The sequence below is a fragment of the Cebidichthys violaceus genome, unplaced genomic scaffold (genome assembly GCF_023349555.1).
Source record: "Cebidichthys violaceus isolate CVI_PGR_0920_01 unplaced genomic scaffold, fCebVio1.0.p SCAF_15, whole genome shotgun sequence".
Taxonomy (NCBI): Eukaryota; Metazoa; Chordata; class Actinopteri; order Perciformes; family Stichaeidae; genus Cebidichthys; species Cebidichthys violaceus.
In genome coordinates this window covers 1,272,027-1,290,391 of record NW_027176318.1, presented here as the reverse complement: position 1 = coordinate 1,290,391, position 18,365 = coordinate 1,272,027, and the positions used below count along the sequence as shown (strand labels likewise).

Sequence of the window (18,365 nt, the reverse complement as noted above, 5' to 3'; positions counted from 1 at the left end):
TGATAGAAAGGAGCTTTTATTGTGTCCACTGTCCTCATTTCATTTCCTACGATCGTCCAATAAGATGAGATGATGAAGAGGTGACGATGGCGACTGGCTCAACAACCAGCAAAGTGGGAATCGTCGTTCTTAAACCGTGCATTTACTTGTACGATGCGGCCCTCTATTAGGTGAAAGGGTTTGTTTCATCGTGGCTTTATTTTTCAGCAGAGGTTTCCCCTTGGCACGGATTAAAGCGGTGTGCAAAACACAACGTCGTTCCGCAGCAACACCATGTGGATTTAATTGGCTGAACATTATCCGAGTGTGTACAAAGCAATTAATGCTGCGAAGCTTACAGTGGCGTACAAAAATGCAGAGCGCTTGGAAAAATGACAAATGTGGTCATTTATGTAATTGATTTAGTGTGAGAGCAAGTAGATAGATCAGACAGAGTGTAGGCAGATTAGAAAATAGGCAACTACCAGAAGAGAGGAGAGCAAGACGTCAAAGGAATAGAGTGTGTCAGTTGGCAGGGTGGGAAACGCATCAACACAAACGTACTCGTCCTGTGAATCAGTGCGATCAGAGGCTCAATCTGGCTCATTAGAGCCGGGTTTTTCTCCGAGTGGCGGCAAAATTAACTTTGGCTCCTTTCCCACCCTGGGACTGAAGATGGCTTCAGAAGTGAGCAGAGCAGACAGAACAGAGAAGTGAGAGACAGAGGAGGTGAATGCAGAGCTACAGAATAGTTTTATTAAGCATGCTACAGACGTAATGCAGAATACACAAGAGAGACCATGAGAGGGAAAACTCAAACAAAACAACAACAAAAAAGCAGGAAACCAAGGCGCACCTCCCCTTGTTAGAAAATAATTCATCCTTTAATTGTGCCTCTTCAGAACTATACCAAATCCTTACATTTTGAGCTGTAGAAAATCAGACTTGGAAAGAAAAATACAATACACACAACTATTATTTCTGAGCAATAACCTCAAGCCAAGGTTGGGCAGTTTAAAAAAAAAAATTGGGAATTAACTCACCACTTAAAAGTTCTGGGCATCAGTGTGTTCAAATACCTTTTTCCATGTTTTTTTTTATTGGTTCAAATGAATTCAAAAGGAACACTGAAGGCACAGAAACTTTGGTCCAACTGAGTAGCCCTCTCCATGTAGACGGTCACATGACAAAGAAATCACAGTGGACCGCTCTCCTCACTGCTTCCACAGCATGCAACGCTTTCTGAAGGGAGATCCTGTCACAACTACACATGCTTTAGAGAACCATCGTCACTGACAATAAACACCTCATGGAATACATGTGGAAAACAAAGCACATGGAAGGCTTCCCAAAGAACCACACGGAGACGTTAGCCACGTTGTGATGCGCTGTTGACTTATGTGGACTCAGAACTGGGGAGAAGGATCTTACGTACTTGTGGAATATTGGAATTCAAAGTGAAGCTGCCTGTAGAACTCGTACATTTTGCCTCAAGGAATATTCTCTTCTGTTGCTTAACTAAAAAAAACTAAAAACGGGAAAATGTTATGAATCTAAAACCTCCCCAAAAAGCTAAAAAAAAAAAGAAAGAAAAAGAATTGTAACAAAGTTTAGAGGATGACAAAACGGCTTGCATTCTCACTATCCCTCAAAAATATATACCAATACCAATGTGCCTCGAACGCATAGGAGGGTAATAAATGAACATGTCCAGCTGCAGGAACAGTTGATATTGTCAAGTAAGGCACATAAGTACTGTATCTTTTCAACTAAATAAAGAGTTAAACACCGATCGACATCAAACTATCATAGAGGGGGGGGGGGGGGAACAATCAATCATGTCAATATTTTTGCCTGACATAAAAATACAGAGGTACAGTTAAGAATAGCTGGGAGGATCCAGTATCTGCAAAAAACGATTTTCTTTAAAAAAAAAAAAAAGATGTCAAAAATGTCAGTCTCTCTCTCAAGGAATGACGGGATCAACAAAAGCCCAACAACAAAACTGATTCACTCAATGTGGTCGACCCCCCCCCCCCAGTGTACAGACACAGTCTGTAAGGTTTCTGACCGCCCGTCCCGGACTGTGGGTCACGTTGGCTGGTCTTCTCAAATGGTGGACTTGGAGAAGGAGACTCTCAGGTGCTGGCTGCCTCCCATGTTGTAGTTGTGAAGGTCGATCAGGGCCTGGATGGCCTCCTCCACCGTCGACATCTGGATCAGAGCCATTTTACGATCCCTAAAAAAATAAAAATAAACACGCCACAGCATTATGGACGAAATGAACCCGTGGATGCACCGATACCAGTACCGGGTCCGATGGTGTGTCCATCAGAAAACCGCTCCGACACAACCTCGCCGTGAAGACGGTTAGCCTCAAAACTCGGAAAAGCTCCGGCTCCGACGCATTAAATGTTCGCTGACCTAGAAAGTGGACCGGCGCCACTTGCCTTAAAGTGACAAGCCTCTTTTTACCTATTTAACTGAACTAAACTATTTATGATCAACGAGCACTGATCGATCCAGGATGGACGGATCCTCAGCTGTAACGCGTCGTCAGGTCCCGTATCGTGCAGTGGGATAAAAGTCTACGTACTGGAAGAACTTGAATGCTTTCACAGTTCCTCCGGCGTTCGAGAAGAGCAGCCGCAGGTCTTCCTCCGTCACGTCTTGTCTGCAGAGACAAAAGGTCACACAGTCAGGCCACAACGTTTCTGATGCCGCATCTTATTCTATCTTTGTAATGGATAAATAATTAGATTTCTCCAAATCTGGACAAATTGTCTTGTAAGTCAACAACACCATCCCGAGCTATGGTACTCACGGGACGTTGGAGAGGTGGAGGGTGGCGGACGGCGGGAAGATGTTCTGGAAGTTCTTGGAGCCAGGTTTCTTGAAGCGATGGAGTGGGGAGTTGGCGTAGTCCTTGGTCAGGCCCTGGTCGTCCAGGCCGTCCCGGGGCAGAGCCACGGTCTGGTGCTTGGACAGCGTCACGCGGATGATCTTCCCGTACATCTTCTGGCCGTTCAAGTGGCTCATCGCTGAAAAAGAAAAGGCGGGTCAAGGGTGAGGACGCTGCCGTCGTGTGGTATTCACTGGCTTTACCGACTGAAGCCAATAATGAGAAAACGAACACTAAACACGTGAGAAAATGAGAAACGGTGCTCATGTCTATGTCGTCAGACATGGAAATAATGAAGTGAGAGTTTACATTCTTTAGCTTGCTCACTGGGTGATGACAGCTCTTCATGGAGTCACGTTCTTTTCACACAACAAACAGGAGTGAGCTGGCCTTACTCTGGCTACCGGGACTGTTTTCCAACATATTGAAAGACCACTATAGCCTCTTAACAGACCTGTCAATCAATCCGGGAGCGATAACGGGTTCAACCGAGGAGTTTGACATTTCGGAGGCGGTCGTCTTTCATATGAATCACGGCTCTTTGTGTACGATGCAGCATACCGAGCCGCTACGGGGTTAAAGCCAGAGCGCCCCGTTGCGACAGGTCACACCAGCCTACCCCAAAACACCTGAATGAAGGACTAACTCAAATTCACATCAATTCCATAAGTTAGCCAAACCACAAGGAGAAACATTGTGCTCTTCATCTGGTAAATGTGCATCGCAAACCTTGCGCTTGAACAAAGATGGATAGTTAGAGAGGGACGTGCCACCCTGTATTCTACTGCTGGTAGAGCTAACAGTGTTAAACCGGGACATGTGTCGTGTCGTCCGTCCGTTCCCCGTTCCCCCCCCCCCCCCCCCACCACCACACACACACACACACACACACACACACACACACACAACCAAACCGGCAAAACCATAAATGGCCCCAACTCTTATTTGTAAGACTCAGTTCATTGCCCCTTGGACGCAGCATCGACTTCCTGCTACTAGCATCGCAGGTGGGCGGGGACCTCTGCTCACCTAGCTGGGCCTGGTTGGCGTCTGACATCTGAATGAGGGCGCTGTCCTTCTTATTGTAAAGAATCTTCACCCTCTGGACATCGCCGTACACTCCTGCATTAGAGCCACAGGCAGGCGGGAGGATAAGAGGTGAGGTGGAGAGAGAGCAGACAGTTAGAAAAAAACGGAAAGGCAGCACTGGAGGCAAAAGGATATTTAAAAAAAGGCAAGAAACTCAGAAGAGAGACTAGCAGAGTACACACAAGAACTTTACAGCAGACTTGAGTGAGAGGTGTGTAGAGAGGACAGGTAAAGAGAGAAGAGACACCCTCTAAACAGATACGTCATCATGCTGTGTCAGATGGCTATAAATCATAGGAATAAAACAGCATGCAGAATTATTGACTTAACCGTGCATTAACAGATTACCAAGTAGTGGATTTTAGGGCAAAGTAATCAACATTAACCCAAACCAATAAACAGGGGGTCCAAATGTATTACAAGTGACTAAACAAGCTACTGTGCGCAGAAATAAGCTTGCAATCATAATAATAAGAATAATAATAACAAATGTCTCAAATATAGAATGGCAATAAAACAAAAAGAGAAGGTAGAAAAGAGAGAGAGAGAGAGAGAGAGAGAGAGAGAGAGAGAGAGAGAGAGAGAGAGAGAGAGAGAGAGAGAGAGAGAGAGAGAGAGAGCTAACGATAACATACCGAAGAGGGTAAACAGACTTTGGGGCGCAACCATCTTTAGAGGGAGAGAAGAGCAACAAGCAGCGTGAGACAGGTAGAGAGGTAGAAGAGTCGGAGCGGAGCGGAGGTAGAGATGGACAGATCGATCCAGAACGGAGGTAGGTAGGAGGAATGGTGGTTTTTGTTTTTCCCCCCGGAGAGTGATGGAGGTGGTGGGTCATGGAGTAGGGGAGCAGGCGGCGAAAAGGGGTGTCATGGAGGGGAGGGAGGGTAGGGGGGAGGGGTTCGTTAATGTGGAGGAAGAAGAGGTGATTTGATGGATTAAAAAGTCCCCCACCAGCACATGGAGTGGAGGGGGGGAGGCAGGGTGAATGGGGGGGAGGGGGAGGGGGGAGAGAGAGAGAGAGAGAGAGGACATGAATAGGGAGGCAAATGCAAATTGGGGGGAAAATAAAAAAAATAAAAAAGTGAGGGGGAGGGGGAGGGACAAAAAATAAAATATAGGTCAGTACACTGGAATAATGCAGGTAGTTTGGTCAGAGATAATGGCTTGGATCAATGTTCTCTTTAGTCAAAATACAGCAAGTAACCAAAGTAGCCAAAATGTCTTTCACCCTGGACAAGCATGGGGGTAAAGGTACATTCATGTCAAAATTATAATAAAATCAGCAATATAAAAGTCAGAACCATGGGATCAAAAACAACATGCAGCAGGTCGGAGATCTGAAGATCGACTATCAGCGAGGAGGACGCTGCTACAAGAGTGTGAGAAGCTGAGGGGGGGGATTATGTTAAAGAACCCATGCAGTTCAAATTGAGTTCCGCCGGACATTTTAGCATGCAAGAGTTGATGTGAAGGCCACCGGGGTAAAACATGGCGTTCACACAAGTCTGAGAGGCTAAAGGAAAGAGGAAGCGCAGTATCTGAACATCAAGTGTTCAGCTGAGATACTGCCACAGGCTCCTGTATGACACATTCACTGACGGCCACAGAGAACAGACTGATGGGGAAAGAGACAGAGACATTAGGTGAGACATATCGGATGCCCTTTAAGTCACAGTAAAAGAAGAAGAAGAAGAAAAAAAAAAAAAAAGGTCTGAGGAAGAGGGATTAAAGACTGAGGAAGCGTTTCAGAGAGGCAGGTATTTGTTCCCAGGTTAGGGAGACCACAGAATGATTTCATATGAGCTTTCATATGAGCTGAGGAGAGGTGAGGAGAGCTTAGAGAGAAAAACAGAAGAGAGACAGTTAGCCGAGTTAGATACAGTTGGACAAGAGAAGGGAAGGGCAGAACATCGGAGCTGAAAGAGGGGAGGGGAGGTGACAGCAAACCCCCTCTCTCTCAGGGACATAATGAGTCTCGACAAAAAGTTAACAAAAAAAATTCAGCAAGGCTCTGGGTATGTAAGGAAAAGCAAAGAAAAAAGGTTAGACTCTTTATATATATATATATATATATATATATATATTGTTTTAACTTCATATCAAAACTAACTGGAATAACAAAGTCGAACTCTTCTCAAGAAGTTTGATACTTGAGGTTTAATGTCAAGTGTCCCCCTTGGACAGTTCAGTGATCAGTGACCATCAGGACATAAAGTAAATTGAACGTCAAAGCTCTGACGTTCAAAATTCAGTAAATACTTGATAGAAAAATTATTTCCTAGAAATATGGACTATATGGACAAGTGTTCTACCTCAGCCGTCGTCAGCTTGGCTACAGGAAAACTGAAGTCAAACAAATGGTGCACAACACCACCCTCGCATTGTCCCAGAGGAGCTGCTCTCTGCTGAAGGGTTCCTGATACAAGCATCAACACAGACTGGTCCACGGTCACAGAGGCGTGACGGCCCAATGCGCCAAAGAAGGCGATTCAGTTTTAACGTGATTCGATTGTGTCCTCGGGCCAAAATGTGTACAAAACATCTCAAAGTGGACCTTCTTAATGTCTCCTCTATATCAGACACAAGACAATGAAAAATAGTAGCACAAGGAGGTCTGGCCACAACCCAAAAAACAAACAAAAAAAAGAAAAGAACAGATGGATGAAGATGGGGGGTAGGGGTTCCATCTGACTGGTGTGTGTGTGTGTGTGTGTGTGTGTGTGTGTGTGTGTGTGTGTGTGTGTGTGTGTGTGTGTGTGTGTGTGTGTGTTACTGACCTCCTCGTTGAGGTTGCTGACCAGCAGGACCCCACTGGACCCCGCCTGTCCAGCGAGCGCCACCCTGCCTGCAGCAGCAGCAGCAGCCGCCGCCGCGCTCAAAGGGTTCAGGGCTCCTGACGGGAAGTAGACAAAGACAATGGTGGAATGGAGAGCAGCTCTTTCACCGCGCCGCTGAGCGAGGATGCAACTTGTCTCCCGGGACTTACAACTCAGCCAGTTGGTCACAAACCACCAGATGATGAAAAGGAAGAGAAATAAAAGCGTGATCTACCTGGGATCTTACCGAGGAGGGAGTTGGAGTCTTTGCTGAAGGCGGCGGCCACCGTGGAGTCCAGGCTGGGCTGGCCGTCTCCAGCGGGCAGCTCGGGTCGCGTGTAGTCGCGACTCTTGTCGTTGTTGTACTTGACATTTAGGTTGACCAGTTTGGAGAAGTCGATACGCAGCGTGCAGCACGAATTGTAGATGTTCTGGCCATCCAAGGCCTGGCAGGAGAAAGAAAAGAAATCCATCATACAGTACATGTTGAACTGTTACTATCAGAACAGCAGATGAATAATAAAGATGCATGACATGTCTAGTGGGAGCCGCGGGTACCAGTTTGGCCTGCTGTGCATTGACGGGATCGCTGAACTGCAGAAGGGCCTGGAACTGATTGTTCTTGGTGAATGTGATTATCTTCATGACCGTGCCGAACTTGGAGAAAATCTGCAGACGAAAGATTTAAAAAAACAAAAAACAAATACAAACTTAAAACATTCAAGTACAAAACGGTGTCTATTGTGTCACGTGCCGATCGAGCCGTTTGCCACCGAGTGGGGTCCCGGGCAGCTGCTGCGTACCTGCTGCAGTACGTCCAGCGTTACGGGGTAGAACATGTTGTCGATGATGATCCGCAGCACGGGACTGGAGGCTGCGGCGAGAGCCTCCTGAACGTCGGAGCTCGGCGACCCGCCGGACTGGACGGCTGACACCGCCTGAAGCACCGCCTGGGTCCGCTACGGCCAAACACAAGCTGCCGTCACCACCTTCAACAATGGTGACCCGTTTCATTCATTATTAATGAATTGGCCAGATGGCTCCACTCACCTGATTGCCGGAATCGGTTTTGAGTTCTTTGTGGTTGGAGTACTGAATGAACACGGGGACGTTGCGGATGTGAGGCGTTACAGTGATGTAGTAGTTGACCATGGTGATGGCCGCCTCCTCCGTCCCCATCTCCAAGAACGCCTGGAACAAGAGAAAACAGGTCTCTGATCAGTTCCCCACCACTGTTGCCAAGAAGTAATTCTCTGATCATGTACACATGGGTTCAACTAAACTTGGACAAATCTCACATGTGAAGTCATTTGACGTATCCTGCAAGTAGCAGAGGCATTTGAATAAACATGCCAAACTACATAACATCTATGCCAGAGGGTCACTGCTGCAAATGTGTAATTCACCACTGTCATGGCAACAGATACAGTACATTATCAGACAAACAGGCGGTTGCAGATCGCTAAAGATTGGAGGACACGCGGACATCGGTCCTGTGAGGAGAACAAAGCAGCCGTAGTTGACAGGAATCTTGGGGACAGATGCCAAGTGTCTCCTACAGCCTTCCTCAGCAGCCACACAAAAGGCTTTTAGTGAGCCTTTGTATGGCGCTGCAGGCATGTTTCACAAGCGCCTCCAAGACAGCGAGACCCATCGAGTCCACCACTCACCTGGTTCTTTCCCTTCAGTGTGAGGATATTGGTGACTTTGCCGAAAGGCAAGCCCAGGGCGATGACTTCGGTCTCCGAGGCCTCGTTGGGCAGTTTCCTGATGTGGAGCACGCGAGACGGCGGGGCCTCCTCCACCCTCAACTTTTTACTGTCACTGCCGTTGGAAGCCCCATCTAAAAGTGCAGCACAAGCAAGTTCAGCACGACTAAACGGCAGCCACTCTAATTAAAAGGATAAGGCCGGCGCTATTCTGTATTCTTGTCATCGACAACAAATCTCATGAAAAAGCCACAATGTCTTTAAAACGATCGGGCTGGATCAAAAGACTCTCTCAGCCCCATTGGTTCCCACTCAAAAGAGAATTATTTCAAATAGTCATTATACACTACTAAAGGCTCAGTCATTTCCCAAAACCGGCCATTGTAGTTTTTAGCAAGTGTTTCTCAAATGGGAGGAAATGCATCTGCATTTGAATTTGATGGGGACTATTTTCAGTCCCCAATAAATACGGATTAATCCACATTTCGGTGCTCTAGTGAGTATTTGGGAAAGCAGGACGGTGTGTGTGTGTGTGTGTGTGTGTGTGTGTGTGTGTGTGTGTGTGTGTGTGTGTGTGTGTGTGTGTGTGTGTGTGTGTGTGTGTGTGTGTGTGTGCTAATGAAGGAACATGTGTGACTCATTGATGTGTTTTAATAGTTTTTAAACTGAGCTCTATGACACAGAGAAAAAAAAAAATCTACCTGGCTTTGCGCGCACACACACACACACACACACACACACACACACACACACACACACACACACACACACACACACACACACACACACACACACACACACACACACACACTATTTTGCTATAACAAGATGAGGGAATGTTCTGTCTATTTCAGAACACAGTACTTCCATGTTTGCATGCTGTACATGCTTCGTCCCTTGCAGCGCTGCTTCGTGTTGCCTGTGTTCTCTTGATCTTCATAAGACGGCTGAGGGCTACGGAGCAGTCTGGATGCCTCTATTTGTGTGCATGTAAACACTTTTCTTTCATCTGTCATTTTACTCGCGACAGTTAAGTTCAAATTGCACTTACGTTCTTAATGAAATGAGAAAATACTCATTTGTTATGTATGTAATTCACACAGGAGAACAGGAACAAACACAGGCTCTACCCCCTGGTTACTTCACATAGACTATTTATGTATTCCATTACCAGAGAACACGTAACATCGCTATACCGATGACCTATATTGGGAAAGAAGATTTTGGCCGTGTCACCCAGCCTTAATTCACACTATTACCAAGTAATCGGTTACATTTTCCACCGCTCAAATAAATGACTGGTGCTTGGTCTTCTTGAAGTAATGACAGTAAATGAATGAATGTAGACAATAAAAGATTCAGTCTGCTGAGAATGCACACAGTAGTCTTTGCCAGTCAAAGCACCCTCCTCATGTTAACTGTGAGGGCCCATCTGTTACACACACTTCTCTCTCTGAAAGCTAGCAGAGCAGCACTGGGAATTCCTGCATCTAAAGAAGCGTCCAGCCATATCTGCGAGACTGGGAATTCAAGATCACCAACGGCTGATATTGTGAAGCTACCTGACTATCTTTATCTCACTTTATTAGACAGGTCCCTGGGGGGACATTAGCTTGGAAGGGGGTCCGCTGTGTAGCGATGGCAGACTGGGACTTTGATTAAAGACCCCCTGTGTGCGCCTTTATTTGGTGGCAGAGTGTTTAATAGCCTAACTTTGTCCATCTATTCTTTGCGGCGCCACAAGCAGCTCTCTCAGTCATCCTTTATTCTGTGATTTCCTTCTGATAACGTCTAAACAGTGAGGAGGCATTAACTGCAGCGGTATCCACGATGTCTGTTCCAGTCACGTGTTGGTGGTGTGTGGGTGCCCACCTACTGAGGAGCGTGATGCTGTGCAGACAATAAATAGCTCCCGTGGGAAAACGGTGCTACGCAGCCCGTTTCACTCTTCAAACACAGATTAATCTTTGCTTTCATGCCGTCTCCCACTAACAATTGCCTGCAGATTCCATCAAGCCCCCTCCTTACTAAAGGCCGGTCAGAAACAAACTCACCACTGATACTGCTCACGCCAGAGTTGGGACTGCTGTACATACTCAGCTCGTCTGATCCCCTCTGAGGAAAGAAAGACAGGCGGTTAGGTACAGTTGTGAAATAATAGGGGAAACCATTTCCATTTTCAAGACAGGCCCTCAAAGAGGACAATAAAGCAGAGGTCTCTGAAGACAGTTTAAAGGAACAAAAAGGAGGGAGGAGGAGGAAGGGGACATAAAACAGAAGAAGAGTGGTCTGCTCCTCCTCTTCTGGTGTGGGTTTAATCTTGCTGAATTTAAGATGTCAAGATGTGTCATCTCATCCTGAGCTATACGAGGTCCCGGAAGGCTTGCTGGAGCTGACGGGCGCCCTGTGCTCTTAAACCTGACTGATGGGATGAAGAGGGAACCTGGCTGGGGACCCATTACACACACAACTTTATAATAGCTTCACACACCCCTCTTTCTTTCTGTCCGACTAAATTTGAACCAATTGTTCTTTTGTCACTAACATTCTTTATGGTTGCTGTAAACTAGGTGTTGCAGGCCGCTGCTACAGCGGCATGACACAAATAAATTGATACCGTCGGGCCAAAATGTGAGCACACAGGGCACCGGCTGCAAGAATGCAAGAAATTAGTTCTCTCCCAACAGCTGGCAACCCCCTCGGTTTAGTCTTTGACACTGAAATATTGATGAAATAAACAGGATGACAAAGACCCTCCATATCAGCGGAACAGAAATTTTATGACTGTTCCGTTTCCCTTCGAGAGTGGACTTTAACTTTGTTTTCTGCAGACGGAAATGCAGCAGGCAGTCAACAAATCAGGTTAGGTAGCCAGAACGACAATGCACTTACACAAGGAAACGGGTTTGTCTGGTGATCAGCGGGGACACGAGTCCTGCCCATTTCATTAAAGCCAGTCTAATGCTATGAAAGTTCAAAACATATGTCTTAAAGAAATCTTAAAGTGTTAAAATGCAGGCATAATACTGTAAAAAGAAATGTAACATTGCTACGGCATGCCTCTTTATATGTATTTTATCGATGCTTGTTGTGTTACAAAAGCTTTGAAATAAGGCAGAGAAGTTAGAAAAAATGGTTAATTCGTCTTGAATATGAATGCTGATATTCTTAGTCTCGCATGATCAGACATGCAAACTCTAAGTAGTGACAGAGACGATGTGATACTAAATTAAAACCAGGTAGGGGGGCTGATCTTCAGCCTTTTGGGGCCTTTAGTTTAGATTATAATACATGGAGAAAACAACATCTCGCTTCGATAAACAGAATAACTTTTATTGCATTTTGATTGTTTTAATCACAATCTCTAACAACGGGTAAGATGAGCCACAGGTTAGACTGGCACTTCAGTTTAAGTATAAGCATCAAAATACACTTAAAAACTACTCACAATGCAAAATGACCTATTTCAGAATATGATATTATTGGATTATAATTAATGAATTAAAGTGTTCATTGCTTTAATGTTGTGGTGATTTTAATCTACTTATACATATTGTATCTTTCTTACTTTACATACTGCTGGGTAGCTTGTGAATTTCCGCTGGGGACCGATAAATGCCTTATTGACATAATAATATCAGATATATTACAATTATTTTCTGTATTGTTGATCTGAATCGGCTGCCAGATAAATGCACTGAAATAAAAAGTACAATTCTTCCACCCACTGGTAACAGCGTTGAGAAACACCACAAAGGTAGCTAATGCTAGCTCGCTAAGCTAACATTACATATAAGGAAGATGGCGTTCAACATTGAGCTGTTCCGTCAGGCGGTGGCTACTGCTCAGGCCGCAGGTAATCAAACTTGACTAATGTGCCATCGACGATCATTCTCACGCGTTTCACTGAAGCCTAAGCAACGGGTTATGTGCTGCATAACCCACAACATGACAAGAACAACAACGCATGCTAATGTTTGCTACGAAAATAAAAGCTCCACATATTAGCCAAAGTCAAGAGGAGAAGTCGTCTTCAAGCCACCGTCACCTGGCAGACGAGGTCAAAGTTCCGATCGGTCCACGGAAATGAAATACTAAACCAGTGATGGGACGAGCCAATGAGGTTGACTCCAGCCTGGGGCATAGACAGATAACGCACAGTCCTCATTCCCTCCACACGCACTCATCACCGGCTTCAACTCGCACTTATTAGATTCATTAAAATGTGTTACACAAGTAGCAAACTCTTGTAGACGAGAGAGAGAGAGAGAGAGAGAGAGAGAGAGAGAGAGAGAGAGAACGTAACGTTGGCAGTCACGTTTTAAGTGTGAACGTAGTCGTGCAGTGTGGATAGTTTATTTGTTGGTGAATAAACTCCACAAGACCCAAGTTCCTGTGTCCTATCAGCCACCTGCTGACTAAACAAAGGGGGTTATAGCCCCGAAGTTTGCAACGACTTCAGCCCAGGCTCACTTAAAGTGGACTGACCCCTCTCATTTTAGTGGCATGCCACTCCCCCAAAAGGTATGGAGAAATATTAGAAGAAACACCAATTCTGACCACCAAAAGAAAGATTAAAGCAGACAATTCTATTTTCCAATATCCATTTCACTAATCTCAATCTCTGTTTGTTTTGATGAACCGCAGCAGTATACAAGTAATAATGTGCATTTTGTCTCATAATGTAGAGATCACTAAGCAAAAAAACAAACAGAAAACTCACCTTCACTCCAACTGCAACATCACTGATGCTGAAAGAGAAACAATTAATTTGGTGAAAAGGAAGGGGTTTAAAATGGAAAACATTTAAAAAAAAAAAAAAAAAAAAAGAATACACAATACTGTCAGACGCAAACGCATGTTTTGCTTTTAAAGAAACGTGTCATGGTGTCTATTACTAAGTTTGAATTGTTGGGTGACAGTTGTATGTTGTGATACATCAGTGTGTTACGGACCTCAGCTAATGCCCTTCCACCTACAAGTCCAGCAACACCATCACTCCTACTGCGAGGCTGTTAACTTTCCAGTCCTTCATTCTGAATATAGAACGCTGCCTGATACCAGTAACGTAACTTGTTAATTCACACTCCCTCCTTAAAACACGTACACACACACACACACACACACACATATATTCCTCCCCACACGTCAACACGATGTGTCTTCATGCTGTTCTAGCCAAATGTATGACTCATAACACTTTGGTTGAAGCAACATTGAAGTCGCGCTTCACGTCCATCCAGTCTTAAACCGACACACCCGAGCACACTTAATGCAACCGTATACACTTCATAGCGAACACAGTAACGTTAGGCCTACATCACGACAGGAGTAATGTAGCCGCTAATTATCGTGTAAAACCGGGCAGCTTAGCAAGATAATGGAGTGTTTGCACATATTGATTTACGCCGGGACATAGATATCAGACGATCCCACGCACGTACTGGACTCGCTACGTCAGCTAAGCTAGCTTGTTAGCCACAACACAAAGGACCGACGTTACTGTAACGTTACATTAGTTAGCATAACGGGTTGCTTCGGTAACGTTAGCACGCCGCTTCAAAACAGCGTTACTAATGCAGAGGAGTACATTTAGCAACCGTGTCAACACGTCCACTTAAAACGTCGCCACAGACGCCAAGTATTTCTGTCTAATATAAGTAGCAATGCTGATAATGTATTAAACAGCGGGCGTTAGCATGCTAACATTAGACACTTCCTTAATGGACGAGAGCGCGTGGCTATGGAAACACGTTAACGCAAGCATACGACTCACCCTCAGCTTCTACTTAAAATGACGCATTCATATACGCAGTACTCTGTAGTACCTCGATACAAGTAAAATGAGATATTACCCGTCCATTTCTGTAGAAATCTGTCAGTGCGTCCGCTTTCGGTCCTGTTTTCTTTCCAGTTTAAACCGACACTGCGCACGCACACATACACACGAGAGTAAAATGGAGGCAAGACGATGCAATGGCGGAAATAGTCGGAAAGTGTCGAATCTACTGAGCGCGCTGTCTGTAGTTACAGCGACCAAAACACGCGTAGTGAACATAGAGTAAATGTTACTATAAATAGAATAATACATTATTTGAATTAATTATTGGGGTTTCATTTAATGGAATTGTAACTTTCGTGGTCAGTTCATGTGACTTGTAATTATCAGCTAATAGACCTTTTTTTCTCAGCAGATATGTTGTCATGCCCTAGTAGAAAAAAGCACTGGTGTAAATAATAAAGTAAATCATTACTGGTATTGTGCTGGCTGGCTCACTGTCACACTGTCATGACTCACTAGAAATACTTGAATAGAACAGAGCCATAATTACTATGTTAATAGTAATTATGTTAATACCTGTGCTTTTCCAAAATGTCTTCTGTTTAGAAATAAAAATAGGGCATATAACAAATAAATGTGCTAAAAATCATTCCGCCTTCACCAACATTCAGGTAACGTAATCCACAGTACATACTAATGTACATACGTATGGTTGTAGCTGTTAGGAATACAAATAATATGGAAAAAAATAATCACGTCGATTGATCTTTCTACACGAACGCTGGAGTAAGAACATCCTTGTAACTTAAAAGAACTAAGTAAGAAAGTGAAAGAAAGATTTAGCATTCGTCTCACAGAGATTGTATTACCTTTGACTGAGTATGTCCCTAAAACGTCTGATTTGTTTCATGTTTTACCCTCTGATTGCTGTGATCTACTCAGATTATGCTGCTTGGACATTGCTCTGTGGTCTCATGGCCGTATAAAGGAAACATCTTTAAAATGAATGTAAGCCTAATATTCACTCTCTTTCAGCTCGGTTTTTGGTCTCCACCAACTCCTGAGGGAAACATCTGTCTCTTTAGCTGCTAAATGCGCCGCTGTGCTCACCAGCTAGTCCCTAACTGTTCCCGTCTGCTGTTTGCTGCTGAGCGGGTGGAGTACAGTGGCTTCATCGGAGCCTTTCATAGATCGGTCGGACTGAACCGAAACAGTGAAGTTGCAGACTGATAAAAAAGAAAACAATGAAGTGAAAAAAGACAGAGAGCTCCACAGTGCTGATGGGCACGGCGAAGCCGGTTACAATTCTCTGTGTGCAAGCGACCACTTTCACATTGGAGTCGTTTGACCTTATTTTTTTGAAATATAAATATATTGGTAAAGGCAGCTTTAAAATGTCAGACTGACACTGAGACGAAAGTGCTCTAAATATATTAAAGGGACCCTCTACCATAACATATACATGTTAATGTCCTTATAACATCACCATCACTTCACGACTTTTCTCGTGGACATTTAGAACTTCCTGAAAATGTCTGATTGACATTATAAAAAAGTATTTCCAGGATGTCGGGGAACCACACGCGATGACACCCAGGGACGTGTTTTTTAGTTTTTTTTAGCTGGGCAGTTAGGGACTCCTTCTGCATGCAAGGGGAAAAAACGGGGCAGGTTTTGCATAATGATGAATCTTGACAGACATACGTCATGCTCCTGGGCTCCTGACAACGTCACGCCCTGGGTGAAATGAACGCCTAACTGCTTATCTTAAAGGACCTGGGATTTAATTAAAAATGACATTTCCCCAAAGACCTGTGCCTCTGAGGCTGCCACGTCGAAATTAGCTGATGAGGGGCCCTCTGAGCGAAAGGGAAATAAGCAAACTGTCAAACGCTCAGCAAATCACTGCCGTTTATCAGTGCTGCTCGCTGCTCAGGAAATAACAGTGGACTGACATCCTGCGTAGCGCCGCCGCACCACGGATACAAGTCAAAAAACATATTGTTATTAAAAAGGAGGGGGGGGGGGGGGGGGGGTGAAGAAACAAAACAAGCCTGTCAAATGTGATATTGAAACAAACAATGTGGTGTGGCTAAGTAGGGGAATAGGTTGCTGAAATGAGCTCTTCAGTCACCACAGACTTATTTTGCCACTGACAAAAGCATACTTTACTACTTGAAATTTCTGTATTTTCTAATGAGTGCCACTCAAATAGGGAGTCCTCTACAGAATTAGACCAGGCAGGCAAAGGGGAAATGAAATGCAACTGAATACACATTGGGACTCTGTGTTCAGGGTCCCTATTTATCAAGCGTCTCAGAATCCCACGGATGGAATCACAAAGGTTTAGCTGAAGGCTAAACTACTAAAACACTCCTGCATCAGAGCAGGACCAGAAGTTATCGATAAAGCTTCGACGCTCACTTTCATCGAGGAGGAAGACGACTGTGAGAGAGGGAGACGTCGCCGCTGTGTTCACGCTGTCGGCTGCAAAGTTGAAATCACGGTGACATTTTGTAGTTTTGATATACAATAGAAAAAAATGAAACTGCGGAAAATAGTACAATTTCTATTTATGTTCATTTTTTATTTGATTCGATACTGGCTTTCTGTTAACAATGCAAATACGGATCATTTTGGAAATGGAATTTGATTTTATTTATATAGTTTTTCAAAAATAATGGTCTTTATTGGTCCACGCTACATCAGATTTCCGTTTTGCCATTCTCTCACGTTTGATGCGGAAGTGTGCCACTTTACTCCGCCGTGTGCTAGGTTCTGATGTCACATTGGTTTCAACTGTCATGTGACACGGACCAGCAAAATGCGTCAGGGCTGTTAGGACGCTAAACATCGTACAAAAGTAGTGAAAATGTTTGGACGTGATGCAGCAATCCACGTTTGTATTTATAGAATTTCATTATTGATATTTTTTAAAGGAATTGATACCGACTGAGTAGCTTATGAGTAACTAAGTCTTTATCCGCTCAGAGTGAACACGTCTAGTCAATAAAGCTGATTCACATACTGAATGTTGGACCAAAAATGAATTACATTAGGCCAGATAGGACCGCTTGATAAATACAGGCCCAGAACCCACAGGCAGTATTTGGGCCTTAATGACTGAACTCTTTTACATGGGCTTACTGCCAAAAATAGGTTTGACATCTACAGACTCTTTTTTTTGCTCTGCCGTAGAATCGAAGGCATCATGAAGAGGAGGATAGTGTCTGTCTCAGTCAGAGGTGATGTCACCAAAGCGCACCCTGTACGTGGACGGGGGGCACTGAGAACGGGGCCAGGTTGTCTCCACGGGGCGGAGGGAACGGATGTGCTGCTGCAGGAGGGTCGCCCCCCCCTCAATATATCCCTCACCTGTAATCCACCACATTAGTCTTGAGTGTGTGAGTTGATACGCACACTGATGCATCCACAGGACAGAAACGCACTCACACACGCAGGACGGGAAGCACGCTACAGCGGAGCTTCCCGAGTAAGACATCTTTGCCGATTGCACGGCCGGGATTCAGGTTGGTAATTTAGCCTTGAAATTGAAACATTTAAACAGAGAACAGTAATGTCATCAAATGTCATTTGTGTCATGGCAACCGGCAGGGAGATAGAATGTCATCTTGTCTGAGAATGAATATTTCTGCAGGGTCGGAGAACCCATTTATTAAAATCACGGCGCCGGCGCCCCTGTGAGCTAAAGAGACAGTATTCCCCGTCATGTTTCACAGTCAACCTCCAGCCTGACATTTTGGTTTCACTCATTTTGTCCTTTCCAGTTTTTCTCTCTGAGTGACAGCACGCATGCATGTACTATGTGTGTGTGTGTGTGTGTGTGTGTGTGTGTGTGTGTGTGTGTGTCTACGTGTGTCGTAGACTAAAAGCCATCCTAAAAGGCAACACAAAGTGAATGTCAGAAATGTCAGGACGCCAACATGGCCGCTGGTGACATGGGGGATTGGCAGATGTGCCAGGCATCCTTGGAAGAACATGCCCCGACTGCTATTGACGAATTCGCCCTGACGACGTCTGATCTCTTTTCTCTCGCCGTTTCTCAGTGGAGATTTTCAAGTTGACAC

General features: G+C 44.8%; 1 protein-coding gene across 2 annotated transcripts; it reads right to left on the bottom strand.

Moving 5' to 3' along the window:
• Nucleotides 1-713: 713 nt before the first annotated feature.
• LOC137871698 (polypyrimidine tract-binding protein 2-like) lies at nucleotides 714-14,451 on the bottom strand. Of its 2 annotated transcripts, none has more exons than XM_068709597.1 (14): nucleotides 14,351-14,451; nucleotides 13,219-13,246; nucleotides 10,550-10,610; nucleotides 8,457-8,629; nucleotides 7,837-7,977; nucleotides 7,590-7,745; nucleotides 7,345-7,455; nucleotides 7,022-7,232; nucleotides 6,748-6,863; nucleotides 4,606-4,639; nucleotides 3,911-4,003; nucleotides 2,804-3,020; nucleotides 2,576-2,653; nucleotides 714-2,218 (listed from the first exon to the last, which is right to left on the bottom strand). In XM_068709597.1, the coding sequence occupies exons 1-14, from the start codon at nucleotides 14,356-14,358 to the stop codon at nucleotides 2,089-2,091; spliced, it is 1,557 nt and encodes a 518-aa protein (XP_068565698.1). In that variant the 5' UTR covers nucleotides 14,359-14,451; the 3' UTR covers nucleotides 714-2,088. The 2 variants fall into 2 exon arrangements, with proteins under 2 accessions (XP_068565698.1, XP_068565699.1); XM_068709598.1 differs by having other exon boundaries at nucleotides 7,034-7,232.
• Nucleotides 14,452-18,365: the final 3,914 nt, after the last annotated feature.